This window comes from Corvus moneduloides, chromosome 3, assembly GCF_009650955.1.
Source record: "Corvus moneduloides isolate bCorMon1 chromosome 3, bCorMon1.pri, whole genome shotgun sequence".
Taxonomy (NCBI): domain Eukaryota; kingdom Metazoa; phylum Chordata; class Aves; order Passeriformes; family Corvidae; genus Corvus; species Corvus moneduloides.
The window spans coordinates 1,789,285-1,807,876 of NC_045478.1; the positions used below are offsets into that span (position 1 = coordinate 1,789,285).

At 48.1% G+C, this 18,592-nt stretch overlaps 1 protein-coding gene across 3 annotated transcripts in view; it reads right to left on the bottom strand.

Moving 5' to 3' along the window:
* The window catches only part of ELP3 (elongator acetyltransferase complex subunit 3), a 74,797-nt gene that overhangs the window by 34,897 nt on the left and 21,308 nt on the right, over nucleotides 1-18,592 (bottom strand). For all 3 annotated transcript variants that reach the window (XM_032103566.1, XM_032103565.1, XM_032103567.1), the window contains exons 8-9: nucleotides 10,751-10,912; nucleotides 6,486-6,612 (exon numbers count right to left, since the gene is read on the bottom strand). In XM_032103566.1, the coding sequence (XP_031959457.1) occupies nucleotides 6,486-6,612; nucleotides 10,751-10,912 (289 nt within the window). The remainder of the gene's footprint in view (nucleotides 1-6,485; nucleotides 6,613-10,750; nucleotides 10,913-18,592) is intronic.

Consider the following 18,592-nt stretch of genomic DNA (forward strand, 5'->3'; position numbering starts at 1 on the left):
TTTGAGCAGGAATATTTCCTAAGATTCCAGGAGAAGCTCGAGGAACTGCAGGAGCGAGCATTAAACACCCTCTCATCGATGTGCCCACTGAGAAAAAGGAAAAAAGCCACATTTTCAGAGGTGAAACCACCTGCAAATCACAGCTTTTCAGTGAGATGTTTAGAAGGAACTGAAAGGAAAATCGTTTACCCCACTAAACACTTCAGAGCTATATTTAAAAACACAGGGAACTGTCTTCCCAGAGGAGCAAAAATCAATGCAGATCAGCACTTTAACTGTCTTTTATTACAATTATTAAAAGCTCCTGATAGAGGTGCAATATTTTAGTTTCATTACGAATTTCATCTCTCTGAGAAAAACCAGAGCCCTCAGGAAAAACAAGGCCTTATTTACAGCTGGAAATATTTGAAGTTTGGAGGCAACGTCACCCATTCTCTAAAAAGAAAGGCCACTCAGATCATTTCACCTTCCTTTTCCCCTCAGATTATTCAACCCTCTTTTTCCCCTCAGATATTTCACCCTCATTTTCCCCTCAGATATTTCACCCTCATTTTTCCTCTCAGATCATTTCACCCTCATTTTCCCCTCAGATTTTCACCCTCATTTTTCCCCTCAGATCATTTCACCCTCATTTTCCCTTCAGATTTTTACTCTCATTTCCCCCCCAGATTTTCTCCCTCATTTTCCCTTCAGTTTATTTCACCCCCATTTTCCCCTCAGATTATTTCACCCTCATTTTCCCCTCAGATTATTTCACCCTCATTTTCCCCTCAGATTATTTCACCCTCATTTTCCCCTCAGGTATTTCACCCTCATTTTTCCCCTCAGATATTTCACCCTCGTTTTTCCTCTCAGATCACTTCACCCTCATTTTCCCCTCAGATTTTCACTCTCATTTTTCCCTTCAGATATTTCACCCTCATTTTCCCCTCAGATCATTTCACCCTCGTTTTTCCCTCTCGTGTTCAACACACCCAAGCAGGCTGGAGGTCTCTGCATCACTCGGATCACAGATGCATCAGGCATGGCACTAAAATTAGCTCATTTCTGGGAAATTGCTTATTTTGCAAAAAAATCCCAGCTTGACACATGACTAAGAGAAGGAATTTTCAGGCTGAACTCATTCAGTGATTGTGTTTTATTTAAAGAACACAGGAGTGGCTCTGCAGAAGGGAATCAAAAATCTCCTTAGCTCAACACTTGTCCCCATGAAATGGCTCTGCCTACGTTTTTACCCTCTTAATTTTATTTGTGTGAGACTTTAGATGGACACACAGGATCTCCTCACGGATTTCCTCAAGGGAAAAAAGAACTTTTCAACAGCTGAGGGTCCATCTGATGGTCCTGGGCACCAGATCGCACGAGCCTCCAGAGCCACAGCTGCTCCTGTGACACTTCCCACACTTCAAATTCCCAATCTTCTGCCTCTCTTCCCTGATTTTGTTTTTTCCCTTTCCTTTTTTCCAGATTTATTTCACCTCTGAGGGGTCTGTTTGAGGTGGGCTCAGAGCCATGCCTCCGGAGGAGCGGGAGCACCAGTAAACCCCACTCAGGCAAATCCCATAAAAATAAAACAAACACTGCAATATCCTCTCCATTAATAAATCTGTTACTTATGATGTATATAGTATAAATAACAGATACATATATATAATATAATTATATATATAATGCTTAGGAATATTCATCCCAGAGCAGACAAAGCTGGGATTCTCCCATTTCCACAGAGCAAGGAATTAACACCCGGGAAATTCTTCAACCTCCCAAAGTTTTTTTGGGTTTTTTTTTGTTTTTTATTTCTCTCCAATCCGAAGTTCTGCTTGGCAAATGTGATTCATGAATCCTCCCAAGCATTTCCCCCCAGAGCCACCTCATCCCTCTCCTGGGGCAGCGGCGGAGCCGAGCGTTTATCGCGTTCCGCAGGATGAGGTGTCTGCTCCGGTAACAATTCCATTATTCCCGCTGAGTCCTTGATTTATCCTGCCCATTATTCTAATTATTTTCTCCGACCACCTGCTACGTGAGGCTCTGCTGGGCTCTGCCTGGCTTTGGGAGGAGTTTTTGGTGTGTGTTTGTGTCCACTGACGCTTCCTGGGAGGAAGCGGAGCACGTTCCTTGTTGCCCTGCGGTGTTTTCCCGTGTGTGGAATGGGGTGGAAAAGACCTGGAGTAGGAAGGAAATCCTCTGAGGCTATAAAAAGAATCAATAAGCAGCAGGAGGAGGTGAGGGAAGAGGAAAAAAAAAGCACAACGGAACTGGGACATGGGATCAGAGCATCCACCGTGAAAAAGGGAACTGAAATTTCACAATGGAGGCAGGGAAAAAGCCACTTACTGTGAAAACCCATGGAATTGTAGAATCCCAGAATTATTTGGGTTAGAAGGACCTTAAGCTCATCCCATTCCACCCCCTGCCATGGGCAGGGACACTTTCCACTATCCCAGGTTACTCCATGCCCTGTCCAGCCTGGCCTTGGACACTTCTGGGGATGGAATCCACAACATCTCCAAGCAAAAATAATAAAGTAAAAACCACAGAGCATGTATTTACTCCTATCAACAACATGAAATTTTGAATTATTGTGAATAAAATCAGCCAAACCGGCTCCTGATCACACAGAGCAAAGGAGTCACTGCTGGGATGTGAGAGCAGCAGGAATCCCTGGGAAATCAATAGGTCAGAAGGGACAGAGCCACGTTCCTCCTGGAGCTGTAATTACCTGCCCGAGTTGAAGAAGCACCCAGCATTTTTAGGCCAAGGTCAGCACAATCAGCAAATTATTCCCTTCCCAGGAGAAAGCCCTGGATTTAATATTTCAACTGGTGCTGAAGGTGCTCAGACCTTCCAAAGTCAACTGGGTTCCTTCTGTCCGACCTTTCCCGGGGCTGCAAAGTGGCTGCAGGGGAGGCAGCCTCATGAAAATGAAGTTATTTTGCCCAAACTCACTTAGAACTACCTCAAAACCAAAAATTTATAAAGATTCCCCCTAAGCCACGAGTTTGTTGCCCCAAAAAGACAAAGAAGAGAGTTGGGGGTGTTCAGCCTGGATCAGGGAAGGATCCAGGGAATCCTCGGAGCCGCTTCCCGAGCCTGAAGGGGCTCCAGGAGAGCTGGAATTTGGGAAAGGGCTGGAGGGGCAGGAGGCAGGGAATGGCTTCCCAGTGGGAAAGGGGAGCTTGGGGTGGGATCTTGGGAAGGAATTCCCAGCTGAGAGGGTGGGGAGGGGCTGGGCTGGAACTCCCAGAGAAGCTGGGGCTGCCCTTGGATCCCTGGGAATGTCCAGGGAAAGGGGAAGGTGTCGGGGTTGGAATGGGATGGGATTTGAGATCCCTTCCTGCCCAAACCATTCCAGGATTCTGGGATCGAGGAGGCTCAGAATCCATCCAGAGGGATTTTTATGGAAGCTGGGGATGGAAAAGGAAACCCTTCCTGGAGTCCCGAGATTCCCAGCAGGGCTGCTTGTTCCCAAAATTCCTTCCCAGAGAGGAGTTGGGGTGGGGATGGATCCAGTCTCAGGCTGGGAGAGCTGGGAATGTCCAACTGAAGAAGGATCCAGGGAAGTCTTGGAGCCTTTTCCAGAGGGAAAGGAGAGCTGGAGAGGGATGTGGGATACAGGATGGAGGGGCAGGACGCAGGGAATGGCTTCCCAGTGGGAAAGGGGAGTTTGGGGTGGGATCTTGGGAAGGAATTCCCGGCTGAGAGGGTGGGGAGGGGCTGGGCTGGAACTCCCAGAGAAGCTGGGGCTGCCCCTGGATCCCTGGGAGTGTCCAGGGAAAGGGGAAGGTGTCGGGGTTGGAATGGGATGGGATTGAAGGTCCCTTCCCACCCCAGCCATTCCAGGATTCCATGGCTGTGAGAAGATGCCTCCACTTGGATCCTCAGGAATTTCCTGCAGCAGAAATGGTTCCGTGTTTACCGGCCTGCCCCAACGCTGGCACAGCCCGACACACGCACGAGTTCTTCCACCAGCTCAAGAACGAGGCTATGGAGTTCTAAGGCAGGAAACAGAGACCGAACTCTCCAGCTGAATCCTTGGGAATGAAGGAATTTTGTCTGGATCTTTCCGTTATGCCACTGGGGCTCTGGGAAATACCTCCATAAACGAGGGGCTGCTTTGGCATTTTATCCTCCGCTGTTTAAAGAAATGAATTCTAAAGCATTTAAGTGAGGCTGAGAACGGGCTAGAAGGAAGAGGACAATCCCTCGTTTACCATTCCATGACCCAGCACCTCTGCAGCTCCATTTCCCGGGATCCCTCAGCTCCGTGTCCCTCACTCAGCTTTTCCCTGGGAGCTGCCTGGTCCCGCAGGGAGGATTTGGGATTCCCCTCTCCCTTCCCACACCTCCTCCCCTTCACAACACCACAACTCCTCTCCGGGCTGATGTGATCCATCACCTCTTTGCCTCTCTGAATCCCACTTTTCCTCCTCGCTCCGCAGCATTCCCGTTCCTTCCCGAGGGCTGCAGCCTCCTCATGGATTACTCATCCTGCCAACTCCTCCTCTGGCTGTTCCCTGGCACCAAACCTTCACTGATCCCCGAGTCCAGCTCTGCATTCCCAAACCCCTCACCCCACCACCCTCTGAACTCCCTTCCTACACCAGCACCTGGATTTTTTATTCCTCCCCATTTCTCTTCCCTGAGCCTCCAATCATTTTTTTCCCAATCCCAGTCCTCCAGCAGAAAATTCTCATTTCCTCTTAACTCTTTAAGTTCTAAATTAACAAATTTCTTCTTTCTCTCCGGGCCTCATTCTCACCCATTCCCCACCATCCTTCCCTGCCCTGTCCGGAGCTGTCCCACCATCGACACTGGAATCCTGGAATGGTTTGGGTGGGAAGGGACCTCGGGCAGGGACACCTTCCCTGGGAGCTTTCCCAGCTCCCAAACCCAAGAAATTTCTCTGGATGGTTTTTTTTCCTCTGTGTTTTCCTTCTGTTCCTTTTTTATCCTCAACTCTTTTCCCAGTTTTTTTTAAAATTCCTCCTCTCCCAATTCCAGCCTCATTCTTGTCTCCCAGTTCCGAAAACTTCGCCTCCTGCCTCTCCAGTTTCTGGGGGAATTGTCATTAATGCCTGGACGGAACCCAGCAATCAGCCTTCCCCTCACAATCCAGAAATTCTTTCAAACAGATTCCCAAATTTTCTGCAGTGAATCAGGAGCAATTCCAAACCCAGCAGTGGAAATTTTTTAACCTCTCATCACCAAGAAGCAGCAAATTAATCACCAAATTAATGACAAAAACTCGAAGCGATTCCTCCCTCCTGGGTTTTTCATCTCGGATTTTTGTCTCCTCTGCGTCTGAACCTGCCCAGGGTTGGCTCTTTCCCAGTTTTTTTGGTCATTATTCCTATTTTTCTGCCACAAATTCCAGCCCAATCCCACTCACAAAACACGGAACTACAGCTGCAATTCCACGAGACATCGAGGGAAGGATTCAAGGTTTTGCTGGGTTCTGCATCACCACAAATTCCATGAAAATTCCGTGTCACGTCCACACTCGACTTCCTACAACATGCACAGAAAACATTCCAGGAGTAGAATCCGGAGCAGGAATTTGGAATTTTGTGCTCATCACTTCCAGTCTCTCACCTTGGCACAAGAACAAAACACTTGCCAAGCACCAAGACATTTTATTTAGGAAAAATTCCGGGAATTCTGCACAAAATCCCTCAGAAAAGGTTCCAATTCCAGGTTTCAGGATTCCCTTCCTGCCCTGTCCAGCTGCATTTTCCACTGGTTTTTTTTCCAGATGTGCCTTTTTGTTTCCTGCCTGTGTTTTTAATCAATATATTTCATTACATTGGTATTTTTTAGCGCCAGACAGCACCCAGCCCAACCTTTCCCAGGAATCCCTCTGGGATTCCTCTGTCACGACTCCAATTTCTGCACTACTCGAAAAAAACAACCAATTTTGACTCAGAAAATAGAAAGGAAAAAAAAAAAAAAAGACTGAAAATCTACTAAAAGTGGTGAATTCCCTGCTCTTTATTCCTCTCGTTCCAATTTTCTCCAGGAATAATTTTAAATTTCCTTCTACATCACCGACAAAGAAACTGAGCAGCACTGAGCCAAAATGCTTTCTAACACAAACACGCTCTTCTCTTGCAATTAATTACTGTCCAGAGAGGATCCTTTTAACTTGGAATGGAGTCCTGCTCTACATCCGAGACAGAAAACCACCTTGGAAAACAAAAGCAGGAGCCCCAGTAAATATGGGAAGAGCTGTTTTCCACAGGGACCCGAGTGACTCAGGCTTTCATGAGACAGGGATATAATTTTCTGGATGAAGTAGTTCAACAAAGCTTTTTTCTTCACCTTTCCCCAAAAAAAAACCAAACCAAAAACCCGAAAGAGTTTTAAATTGTTTGTCCTTAAGAAACAAATCCGGCCCGCATGGCAACTGAGCAACCAAAAAAAGCCAAGTTTTCCATGGAAAAGCTGGAAAAGACTGGAATTTCATGGTTATTTGAAGGAATACTCACAAAAAACTGGTCCATGTCCCTCTCCAGCCCCATGTTCGGCAGGTCTGGCATCATGTGGGCCACCACCTTAAAGCCGGCATCCTTGGCCAGGTGGAAGGACTCGCACACAGCCTTCACGGTGTGACCCCTGGGAAGAGAGGGAAAAGGGTCAGGAAAAGGCAGGAAAAGGGTCAGGAAAAGCCGTGTTTCATTGAGATGATCCTCTGGGAGGCCGAGTTTGGAGCTTGGCCGGAGGGAAACGGCGCTAAAAGGTGTTTGTTCAATATCGAAAGTCGTGATTTCCACAGGAAAGGAGCCGCTCCGAGGTTTTCCAGACACAGAGAAAATCGGGAGAGCTGCTGGAATGTGGTTTGGGCAGCAGGGCCACGGGCTGGTGTCACAGCACGAGGACACGCTCTGCAGGGATGGCTGTGGCACTCAGAACAAACCAGGAATCAAAGCAACAGGAAAAGAGAGGAAAAGCAGCCAGCCTGAAAATCACCCTGCTCCACGCTCCCGAAAATTCCTTCTGGAGAAACCATGAATTTTCCCAGCTTTTGGGAGGTGTGAAACCTCCCCAGCACGGGCTGGACTGGGGTTCCAGGAGGATCCCATGTTTTTCCACACTGACACTGATCCAAACTCTGCCTCGATCCTGCAGGAGCCTGGAGGAATTTGGAGCCTCAACGAGGCCGAATCTCCCGTGGCTCCCGAGAAAATCCCTCTCTCCTTCCACCTCCGTGGCTCCAGTGAGGAGATTCCCACCACGGGAGATCTACCTTCCCACAAAACCCTGGCTTTGGCTCTCTCCCACATTCCTGGACATTCCTGGACGCTTCCACCCCCTCAGCACCTCCCACCTTCCCTCTCCAATCCCTGTTTTCCTCCCAGCACTCAGCCTCACCCCAACTCCTGGAATTCCTGGCACCCAGACGAGCTCTGCAGGTGATTTTCCCTCCTTCAGAGCCCTCTGGATGAAAAATCCAACTCCCTCTGGGCCATCCCAGCGTTCATTTCATTCTTTAATTCCCTGAATTCCGACACCTTCCCCACCGCCAGTGCCCGCGCCTCACGGAAACCCAACCAGCCGCTTCCCCTTCGCTTTTTTTAAGGATCTTTTCCTCCCTCTCTGCCAGAGGATTCAACCCTTCCACACAGCTCTAAAACCGGTTTTATTTATGATTCTTTTCTGGAGTATCACAGTGTTTCTCTGAGACTGTTCAAGGACAGCATTACTCAAGACCTCGGGTAGCCTGAGGGGAGTAAACGGGAGCCTCGCTTCATAAATAAAAATTATTTTCTTATTAGAAGTGGAATTTGAGCTGCATCAATAACTTGATTATTTGATGCCTGGCTCTGTTCTTGAATATTTTTCTGCCTCACAGCCACCAAAAGCACTCAAAAACCTCACTAATGACTTATGGAACATAATAGAAAGTAATTTCCAAACCAGTTACCCTAATTGGTTGTAATCTGACATTTTGCTACCAGCAAAATATTAAAAAGTTTCAAGCCCGAAACACATCCCCCACGAAGCAGAACAGCAGCAAAATGAGGTCGTTCTGAAAGAGGGAGAGAGAGAGAAAAACTCGAACCACCTTTCTCTCAAAGCGGATTTCAAGCCGCTGCTCCGAAAAGGGGGAGAAGTTGAGGAATTTTGGGAATTCTGCAAGGAGCTCTGGGAAGAGCCTTGAAAAATCATGAAAACCCTTTCAAATTCCAGGCTTAGCTGGGAGTGGGATCAAGGCAGGGATGTGGCACTTCCCTCTTGCTCTGAGCCAGCAGCAAAGGGTTCGTTAGCAAAGGGCTCGTTAGCAAAGGGACCGGCCAGGAGCGACGGAAGAGCTCCAAGGGATTCACGGATGGAGACGAAACGGGTGGGAATCTCTGGGAGTGCAAGGGAGGTGAGGAAGCTCCACCTTTTAAGGATTTGAGGTGGGGAAAAAGAAAAATTGGATTTTAAAAGGTGGTGAGGAATTAATTGTTAAATGGACATCCCACGGCTCCCGAGAAAATCCCTCTCTCCTTCCACCTCCGTGGCTCCAGTGAGGAGATTCCCACCGCGGGAGATCAATCTTCCCACAAAACCCTGGCTTTGGCTCTCTCCCACATTCCTGGACATTCCCAGAGGCTTCAATCCCCCCCTCAGCAGGATCCCGCTTCCAGCTAAGCCTGGAATTGGATTTTTCCAGGCTCTTCCCAGAGCTCCTTGCAGAATTCCTAAAAGGCTTCTCGACTTCTCCCCTCTGAATTATGCTGTAAATCATTCAGACCAGGAGTGAGATCCTGCCCCATTCCTAAGCCCAGATCTTTCCCTCCGGAATGCTCTGACATCTAGAGGAGGAAACCACCTCGAAACAGGAGCTTCACACCCTTAATAAATGGATTTTCCTGGATTTTGGGACCTGGCCACTCCACAGCAGCGACATCCCCCACTCGCAGGCACCAGCAGTGCCACATCCACATCCCAAATCCTTTGGGATTCTTCCCTGGAGTCTCTAAGAAGAAAATGCCCAACGTTTTCAGCTCTGCTCCAATGCCTTCGAGGTGGGAATGAACAAAAATGTGCTTTGCCTATTGAACCATGATCTCCCTGTCATTGCCTGCGATTGTGGTTATTAAACATCCCTGGGAGGCCCCTGGAATGTGGAATTGGAAGGAACAGCTCGAGCCAGTGCCAGGAGTGAAAAAAACAAGGAAAAATCGCCTTTAAAAAAAAAAAAAAAAAATCATCTCAGAATGATCAGACCTGCAATAAATAAATGAAGAGAGATTGGTTTGTTTGGAGGGTGGGGTGAACAGAATATTCCACGTTTTCCTACGGAGGACGACAGTTCTTTGGGGCAAAACGACAAGGAATAAATCAGATTTCCTCCTGGAAACGTAGTTTCCAATCCCTAGGGATTGCCTGGAATGACTCTGGTTCCTCTCTCAACAGGCGTTCCTGGCCAGTGTCACCTCTCCCGTCCCAAAAAGGCACCTGGAGTAGGGAAAAAGGTGGAAAACCCCCAAGGAATTGCACGGAGTTGTAGCTACTCGAGCCTGTAAACGGTGATTTATGTGGGACAGGAACTGCAGGCTCTCCCTGGGCAATGTTCTACCTCCCAAAACTGCCTTTAGTTATGATGTCATTAAGAAAACAGGTGGAAAATACAGGGAAAGACTGGATCCTTTAAAAAAACAGGTGGAAAACACAGGGAAAGAATGGATCCTTTAAAAAAAGGTGGAAAACACAGGGAAAGACTGGATCCTTTAAAAAAAGAGGTGGAAAACACAGGGAAAGAATAAATGTATTTAAAAAAAAGAAGTGTACAATACAAGAAAAGGATCTGAAATTAATCTAAAACATCACAATTCCACTTTTCTCCCGCTGGGAAACGGAATCTGCAAAATTCCATTTCGCCCACAAAATGTCCCCAAGAAAACCACGAAGCCGCTGTCGTTTGTTCATTTTTCTTGACGGATCTCTGGCCACAAAAGCAAGGAAATAAATGGAATGTTTCAATATTCGCTGTTAAGTGGGAATTAGCCAAGGAAAGAGCTGCTGAAGGATCCCAGAAGGATCCAGGGAGAGCTTGGAGCCGCTTCCCGAGCCTAAAGGGGCTCCAGGAGAGCTGGGATTTGGGATAAAGGATGGAGGGGCAGGAGGCAGGGAATGGCTTCCCAGTGGGAAAGGGGAGCTTGGGCTGGGATCTTGGGAAGGAATTCCTGGCTGAGAGGGTGGGGAGAGGCTGGGCTGGAATTCCCAGAGAATCCCTGGCTGCCCCTGGATCCCTGGGAGTGTCCAAGGAAAGGCTGGAGCAACCTGGGATCGTGGAAGGTGTCAGGGTTGGAATGGGATGGGATTGAAGGTCCCTTCCCACCCAAACTATTCCAGGATCCTCTGGAGCTGCTCCAGGCTGGGGTTGTGGTTCCCAGCAGGAAATCCCATGGGATGCTGCTCCAAGGAAAACCCTGAGCTCCAAGGAAACCTTGGAGCCGCTTCCCGAGCCTAAAGGGGCTCCAGGAGAGCTGGGATTTGGGAAGGGCTGGAGGGGCAGGAGGCAGGGAATGGCTTCCCAGTGGGAAAGGGGAGCTTGGGCTGGGATCTTGGGAAGGAATTCCCGGCTGCGCTGGAATTCCCAGAGAAGCTGGGGCTGCCCTTGGATCCCTGGGAGCATCCAAGGAAAGGCTGGACAGGACTTGGAGCAACCTGGGATGGCGGGAGGCGTCGGGGGTGGAACGGGATGGGATTTGAGGTCCATCCCACCCAACCAAGCCGGGATTCCCTGGAATTGTCCCCTCACCTGTTGGTGTCCCTGGCCACGTCCTCGTAGACGCTCTGGACGCCGATCTCCAGGCGGGTGCAGCCGTAGGATAACATGGAGCTGAGGTGCTGCTTCAGGCAGTAATCCGGCCTCGTCTCGATGGTGATCCCCACGCACTTGGTCAGGCTCCTCTCCGAGTACCTGCACAGAGAAATCCCACCCTGGGGTAAACGGCCGAGTTTCACCCGCAGATTCGAGTTCCGAGGTGTCACGGGGAACTCGGCGAGAGGCGCCGGCATCGTCCAGGTGGAAGCTTTGACGTCGCTTCACCGGGATTGATTCCCGGGGAAAATTCCTGTAATGTTTTGGCAATCTGTGGATGGAATGAGGCACAAAAATACACATTAATGCAATCTGGGGCTTGTTTTGGATCATGGAACTGTGGCAGCCTGGAGGGGCTTCACAAGGATATCCATGAAAAATCCCACAAAATCTGTTTGGGAGCAAGCAGGTCCCAGCCTCACTGAAGGAATCAAACAAACCCAAACTTCACTGTTACCCTTTTTTCCTCCTTCTGTGCCCTTTACCACTGGAGGTCTAACAAAGACTAATTACTCCAGCCAGTAATTTAATTTTTTTTTTAATTACTAAAAAACCCCACTGCCGATGACAAATGGGAAGTTACTGACCCGTGAGGGAGGAAAACAGAAGGGGGAAAAAAAGGAACGCAAAGTGAAGTTCACAAAAGAAAACCATCGATGCCCGCCATCCCCAGCAGCAGCAGCGAGGAGAATGTTCCTTTCCAGAGAGGAACCAACTCCCTGGAGCATTTTTCCTGCACTTTTAGGTGGTTGTGTAACAGAACCGCAGGCCAGGAGTGAAGATTTACAGCAGGAAGAGGGGAAACTTCTTTTGGAACGGCAGAGAGAACCTGGATAGATCCCAAGTCAGGATGAGCAGCCCCGGTTTCAGGGAATATCAGTCTCTCTAATGGCCCCAAATGATGATTTGGGTGTTAATAGGAAACGCTGCTGATGCGGGGACACCTTGAGGAAGAGAGGGATGTGATTCCCATTCGTGCAGGGATGTTGCACACCCAAATCAAAAGGATGACTAAGGTCAGCTCTTTATGAGGTGAAGATTCATCATCCCATTGCCAGCACCTGGAAATTTCTGAATCGAAATGAAGCTACCTCAGAGCAGCATGGAACACAATTCCCCCCCTCCCCCCAAAAAAACCCCCGATCAAAACCCTTCAAACCTCCAAAAAGCCAGCAAAACAAAATCCCCAAGTGGGCTCAGACTCATTAAAAAAATATTAAGTCCCTTCAAACTGTTCACATGTATAAAAAGACCGAGATATTTGGGGGACAGGCCGTCAAAAGAAGAATTAAAAATAAAAATAAAAAAGAAACAATAGAAAGGACGTAAAACATTTCCAAGTTTGTGGCTCACTAATCTGACAGCCCAACAGCACAATTGTTTATCATGTCAGGGAAAACACTGCCAAAGTGTGATTCATTAACAGCAGACTCCCAAACACCCACTTTGAGAGACGTGATTTGCAAGAATTAAGAGGGAAACTGGAGCTAAAGAGCAGGGGAAAAAGACGTCTGCAGATAACTTGGGACAAAAGGTACCTGCTCCTGTTACCACCTAAAATCAGGGTAGGAATAGAGGGGAGATAAAAAATAATTCAATCGCTGTCATTTGCAGAAGAAAGAAAGAGAAATTTGGGGTTTTTTTGGTGTCTCTTCTCCGCTCGCAGACTCCAAAGGTTCACTTGGATATTCAACATTCTCTCCTGTTTGCAAAAGGAAAAGTCTGTTTCATTCAAATCCTGCTACTCAAGGCAGGGATTTTATGAGTTTAGAATGGCAAACACAAGAAGCATCAGAAGTGGACGTGAATTAAAAGCTTTAAATGTGGATTTACATAACCTGGAGGGAATTATCGAAGAGTGCCCATAAAAGCTGAACTGGCTATTATTACCTGGCACAAAGCTGCATTACATAACTAAATTAAATTGGGTATTTTGTAAAAAAAACCCTCAATCTGATGCCGTTTTACATTCGGTTTCTGCATTTTCCAGGGCACAAGCATTGACTGAGCCGGGGCTGAGCTGTAAAACAGAGCTCGGGGAGCTGGGAAGGGCAGGAAATACTGGCTGAGGATGTATCCTAAACAGGGATTTACATCAGGGCAGGCAGGCATTTCTGAGGTCTTTTAATCAAATTGTGAGGATCTCTTATTTTAAAGCATGGTCAGAGTTCACACAGGTGTTTTCCAGTCAGCAGAGGGAAAAAAAAATAGGAAAACTGATGTCTGCTTAGGAATAACACCCTCATCAGTGGGAAAAGCTTTTGAATCCCAGAATTCCAGGATGGCTCGGGTTGGAAGAGACCTCAAAGATCATCTCGGACACCTCCCACTATCCCAGGTTACTCCAACCTGGCCTTGGACACTTCCAGGGATGGGGCAGCCACAGATTTCCCTGAGAATTCCATGCCAGGGCCTCCCCACCATCACAGGGAGGAATTCCTTCCCAATATCCCACCTAACCCTGCCCCCTGGCAGTGGGAAGCCGTTCCCTCCTTGTCCCTCTCCAGCTCTCTGGATGAGCCAAGAATCCAGCAAAATTCCCTCCAGGAATCTCCTAAATTTTAGGCTGTGCTCCTGCACGCTGCCTTCACGAATCAGGGAATCAGATCCAAGGAGTTCTGTACCCCGTCCATTAATTCCTCCCAAAACGCCAGGATGGTTCGGGTTGGAAGGGCCCTTAAAGCTCCTCTCATTCCAACCCCGTATCCCTGCTCCCAACCTGGAATTCTTGCATCATTCCCACAACCTATTCTTAGCTTTCCTCCAGCTTTTTGTGGCCTTCGCTACCAAAAAAAGCCACCCAACTCTGCAGCCACACCATAACTGCATCCAGCTGGGAATGATTTGCCTATTCCCATCCAATTTCCCACTATTTATGCACTCAGGGGTAATTTGGCTGCTGAATCATACAGAAAGCTCATGATTCTGTGACTTCAATCCCAAACATTTTTCTAGACGTTTCGGTGCTGCTCAGAATAGAATCCTGCGCCATTCCTAGAAAAACTGCCGGACGCTTTCCCCTCGCAGGCAGCCTGCTTGTGGACAGCTTCACACGGAACATGGATTTATCCCTGATTTCCCAGCTCCAGGATGGATAGGTGCTGCCAGCCCTGAACAATGAGTACTAGAACACAATATTAAACAGGAGCCCAGAGGCGAAACCAGCAGAATCCCATCAGAAACCAGCGGGGTCAGTGACAATCCTTTTCTGCTGGGGCTGCTTTGGAAATCCATGGAGTGGGTGAAACGTTGTCCTGGGCTCTTTTTTGATGGCAAACGTCTGCTCTGGGTCAAATCCTTGCAGAATTTTATGGCTTTTCCACATTTCTGCCCATCCCTGTAAGCTCAGGAACAGGATCCAGGGATTTATGGTGACAAGGGACACAATGAATTTGCCAGCACTGGATCTTTAAAAACAGCAGAGCTCCAGCCACAGATCCTGCAGGAATCCTGTGTTCATGGGAAGAGGGAATTGTCTCTTTCCAAGCAGGAAAATCTGGGAAGCACACATGGAGAGCTCTGAAGGGGGGGATTTCAGGATACCTACACACAAAACGTCAAGACTTGATGAAGAATTACTAATTGATCTTTACTAATTGAATAGAGAAAACCCTGAGAAATTCAATGGACCCGAGCTGAGAACTCCACCCATGACCATGGAATCATGGAATCATGGAATGGTCTGGGTGGGAAGGGAGCTTCAATCCCATCCCATTCCAACCGCAACACCTCCCAAGATCCCAGGCTGCTCCAACCTTTCCTTGGACACTTCCAGGGATCCAGGGGCAGCCAGGGATTCTCTGGGAATTCCAGCCCAGCCCCTCCCCACCCTCCCAGCCAGGAATTCCTTCCCAAGATCCCAGCCCAAGCTCCCCTTTCCCACTGGGAAGCCATTCCCTGCCTCCTGCCCCTCCATCCTTTATCCCAAATCCCAGCTCTCCTGGAGCCCCTTTAGGCTTGGGAAGCGGCTCCGAGGTTTCCCTGGATCCTTCTCCAGGTGACATTCCCAGCTCTCCCAGGCTGGCTCCACAGGAGATGAATTTTATCTTCTCAAGCACCAACAAACCCCTTGGAATATTTCTCCTCCTTGCCTGGAACAGAATTAGCTGGTATTTGCACCAGTGCCGAAGATCCCCCACATCATCCGAGGAATAATCAGGAATCAAGACGAGAACAGCACGAGATGAGAGAGGGGCAATTTTAATAATAGGCTGACCACAGAGGTTCATTATGCAAATGAAGCAGCTGCTAAGTCATGCAAATGAAGATCCACAGAAGCCTTAAAAGATTCGTGCAGGCGGATTTTGTGAAGTCAGTGATTACAGAACGGTCTGAAAGAGGCCGAAGGAGAGGTGAGATAATTAATTCTCATCTTTTGAGAGAATTTGCAGAGAAAGCTGCTACATTAAACAGACCTTCAGATCAGAAGCTCCCTCTTAAATAAACTCATTTTTTGAGATCTAAAAGGCAGCTACTCCTCCACCAGACACAGGGTCTCAGCCACGTTCTCACTCCGAGAAAAAACCAGCGCAGCTCTGGCATAAAACAGCTCCGTTAACAAAGCCTCTCCATTAAACTCTGCTCTCCAGACAAAAACCTCGTCAGCTGGGAGACCTGGAGATCAAAGACTCAATTATTTACAGCCAGCACCAGGGCAGCTTCCCAAATCCCCATTTGGGATCGGGATGGCCGGGAGCCAGGCGGCACAGGACGCGTGTGCTCAGCCCGGCCGGCGCAGAGAGCACCGACTCCAGCTCAGAGCAGGTGAGCTCACCCTGAGAATACCTCACATCTTTAAAGCCGTGCTTCGGTTTATGGGCTTCAGAGAAGCAGAGAAGAGAAAAGGCCAAAAAAAGAGCAGGAAGAGGCACAGGAAGCAGCAGAAGCTGCAAGAAGAAGAGGCTCAAAGGCTGAAGCAAAGAGAAGTGATCTCTGGGAAATGTTCAGGAAAGAAGGGAAGGATCTAAACCAACCCATCCACCCCAAAAACTTGCCTGCAGGACATTCCAGCACTACTCCATCCCTGGAAGTGTCCAAGGCCAGGCTGGGCTTCCACCTGGTCCAGTGGAAGGTGTCCCTGCCCGTGGCAGGGGGTGGAACAGGCTGGGCTTTCAGGTCCCTTCCCGCCCAAACCATTCCATCATTTTATGATTCCTGAAGGCAAAGGTGGAATAAATGATCCAGGTGTTCATATTACTCCATCACAGTTGTGGGTTCCGATTTCCATGGAATGTGGTGCTCCAAACCCAAACCCATCTTGGTGAGAGGTCACAGCTGGGCAGGGGAAGGCCCTGCTGCTCCTCCACCCTTGGCCTATCCCAGAAAAACCCCAAACGAAAACAAACCAAGAAACATTTGCAAACTTAGAACCACAGAATTATTTCAGTTGGGAAAGACCTCTAAGATCATTAAATCCAACCATTCCCAGCACTGCCAAGGCCACCACTGAGCCGTGTCCCCAGGTGCCACATCCACAGGGATTCTGAATCCCTCCTGGGATGGGAGCTCCACCACTGCCCTGGGCTGGACAGCCCTTTCCAGGCAGGAATTGTTCCCAATATCCAACCTGAACTCCTGGTGCTGCTTGAGGCCGTTCCCTCTCATCCTGTCCCTGTTCCTGGGAGCAGAGCCCACATGGCTCCTCCCAGGGAATTCCAGAGAGGAAAATTCCCTCTGGAGCCTCCTTTTCTCCAGGCTGAGTCCCTTTCCCAGCTCCTTCAGCTGCTCTTGGCGCTGCAAACCCTTCCCCAGCTCCATTCCCTTCCCTGGACATGCTCCAGCCCCTCCATGTCCTCCTTGGAGGATGGAAGTGTCCTTAGAAAAGGCCCTCAGAGTCTCGTGGAAGGATTGGAATGTTTTGAGGTTTGGGTGAGAAAAATCAAGAATTTTAATCAGCGGCCGAAGGAGTCCCAGGCCAGGAAAGTTCCTGGTCTTAACTTCGGGAAGAGCAAAGAACATCCCGCACCTCAAACAGGTCCAACGTGTTGTAAAGAAACCCCCCCTGGTGCCCTCGACCAGCAGCAGCACAGGCCTGGGTGTCACACAGTGACACTGCTCGATGACATCTATAATTGTAGAATTAAGGTCAAAAACGACCCCACAGGTTTTTGAGGAGGAAACTGTCACTTTAACCCACGAGGATCTCATGTACCACATCCTCACCTATTCCTTAAATTACCTCCTTGCTCTCGATCTTTAATGCTCTGCCTTATGACAGGGCAGTCTCTGAAACACAGCCAGCAAGAATTCATTCAGCATCCACAACTCCCTGTGAATAAACCCAGAACCAGGGAATATTCTGACAAAGCAGGTGGCATCTTACTCAGCTGACGTGTTTCAAAAGCTGCAGGTCTGATGATTGCCCAGAGCAGGCATTTCTGAAAGCTCAAATGCCAATTATTTGACTTTATGCTGCTCCCTTTTTATTACAACATTTTTATTACAACATTTCAGTGCTTTCTTTATCACCAGCACCAGGAGTACGATGGAGCAGTTTGGTTTCTTAGCAGCATCAGCTTCCCAAGGTTCAAGCTTTCAAATCCTGAATTAAGTTAGTTAAAATACACCCATTTATTGACTAAAATACAGTTTTCCAATTTTGATAAGGTAATGGTATGTCTGCCTGCTAAAAGATAAGGGAGAACAATCTTTTTTCCCATGAGATGCCACCAAGAGATAATTCTGCTCTCTCCTGCTGTCACTTGGTTCAAAACCCACAATGGGATCCTTTCTGAGGTAAAAACCCTAAAACACACCTGTTTTCTTCTCTTTCTTAGTGTTTTTACCTCATTTTAGCCCCCAAAAATGGCTCTGGTCCCCAAAAACCCTCTGAAAAAAAGGCACAGCATGAGCAGAAGTGGCTGAGTTAAGAGAAACTTCAGGCCTCATCCATTCTGAGGTAAAAACCCTGAACCACACCAGTTTTCTTCTCTTTCTCAATGTTTTTACCACGTTTTAACTCCACTCTGAGATAAAAACCCTACAACACATCAGTTTTCTTCTGTCTCAGTGTCTTTACCACGTTTGAACCCCAAGGAATGGCTCTGCCATCCAAAACCCCTCTGAAAAAAAGGCACAGCACGAGCAGAAGTGGCTCAGTTAAGAGAAACTTCAGGCCTCATCCATTCTGAGGTAAAAACCCTGAACCACACCAGTTTTCTTATCTTTCTCAATGTTTTTACCATGTTTGAACCCCAAGGAATGGCTCTGCCATCTGAAACCCCTCAGAAAAAAAGGCACAGCATGAGCAGAAGTGGCTGAGTTAAGAGAAACTTCAGGCCTCATCCATTCTGAGGTAAAAACCCTGAACCACACCAGTTTTCTTCTCTTTCTCAATGTTTTTACCACGTTTGAACCCCAAGGAATGGCTCTCCCACCCAAAATCCCTCAGATAAAAAGGCACAGAACGAGCAGAAGTGGCTTGGTTCAAAGACACTTCAGGCCTAACCCATTCTGAGGTAAAACCCCTAAAACGCACCCGTTTTCTTCTCTTTTGCAATGTTTTTACGTTTTAACTCCACTCTGAGGTAAAAATCCTAAAACCCACCTGTTTTCTTTCTCTTTCTTAGTGTTTTTACCTCATTTTAGCCCCCAAAAATGGCTCTGGCCCCCAAAAACCCTCTGAAAAAAAGGCACAGCATGAGCAGAAGTGGCTGAGTTAAGAGACACTTCAGGCCTCATCCATTCTGAGGTAAAAACCCTGAACCACACCAGTTTTCTTCTCTTTCTTAATGTTTTTACCACATTTGAACCCCAAGGAATGGCTCTCCCACCCAAAAT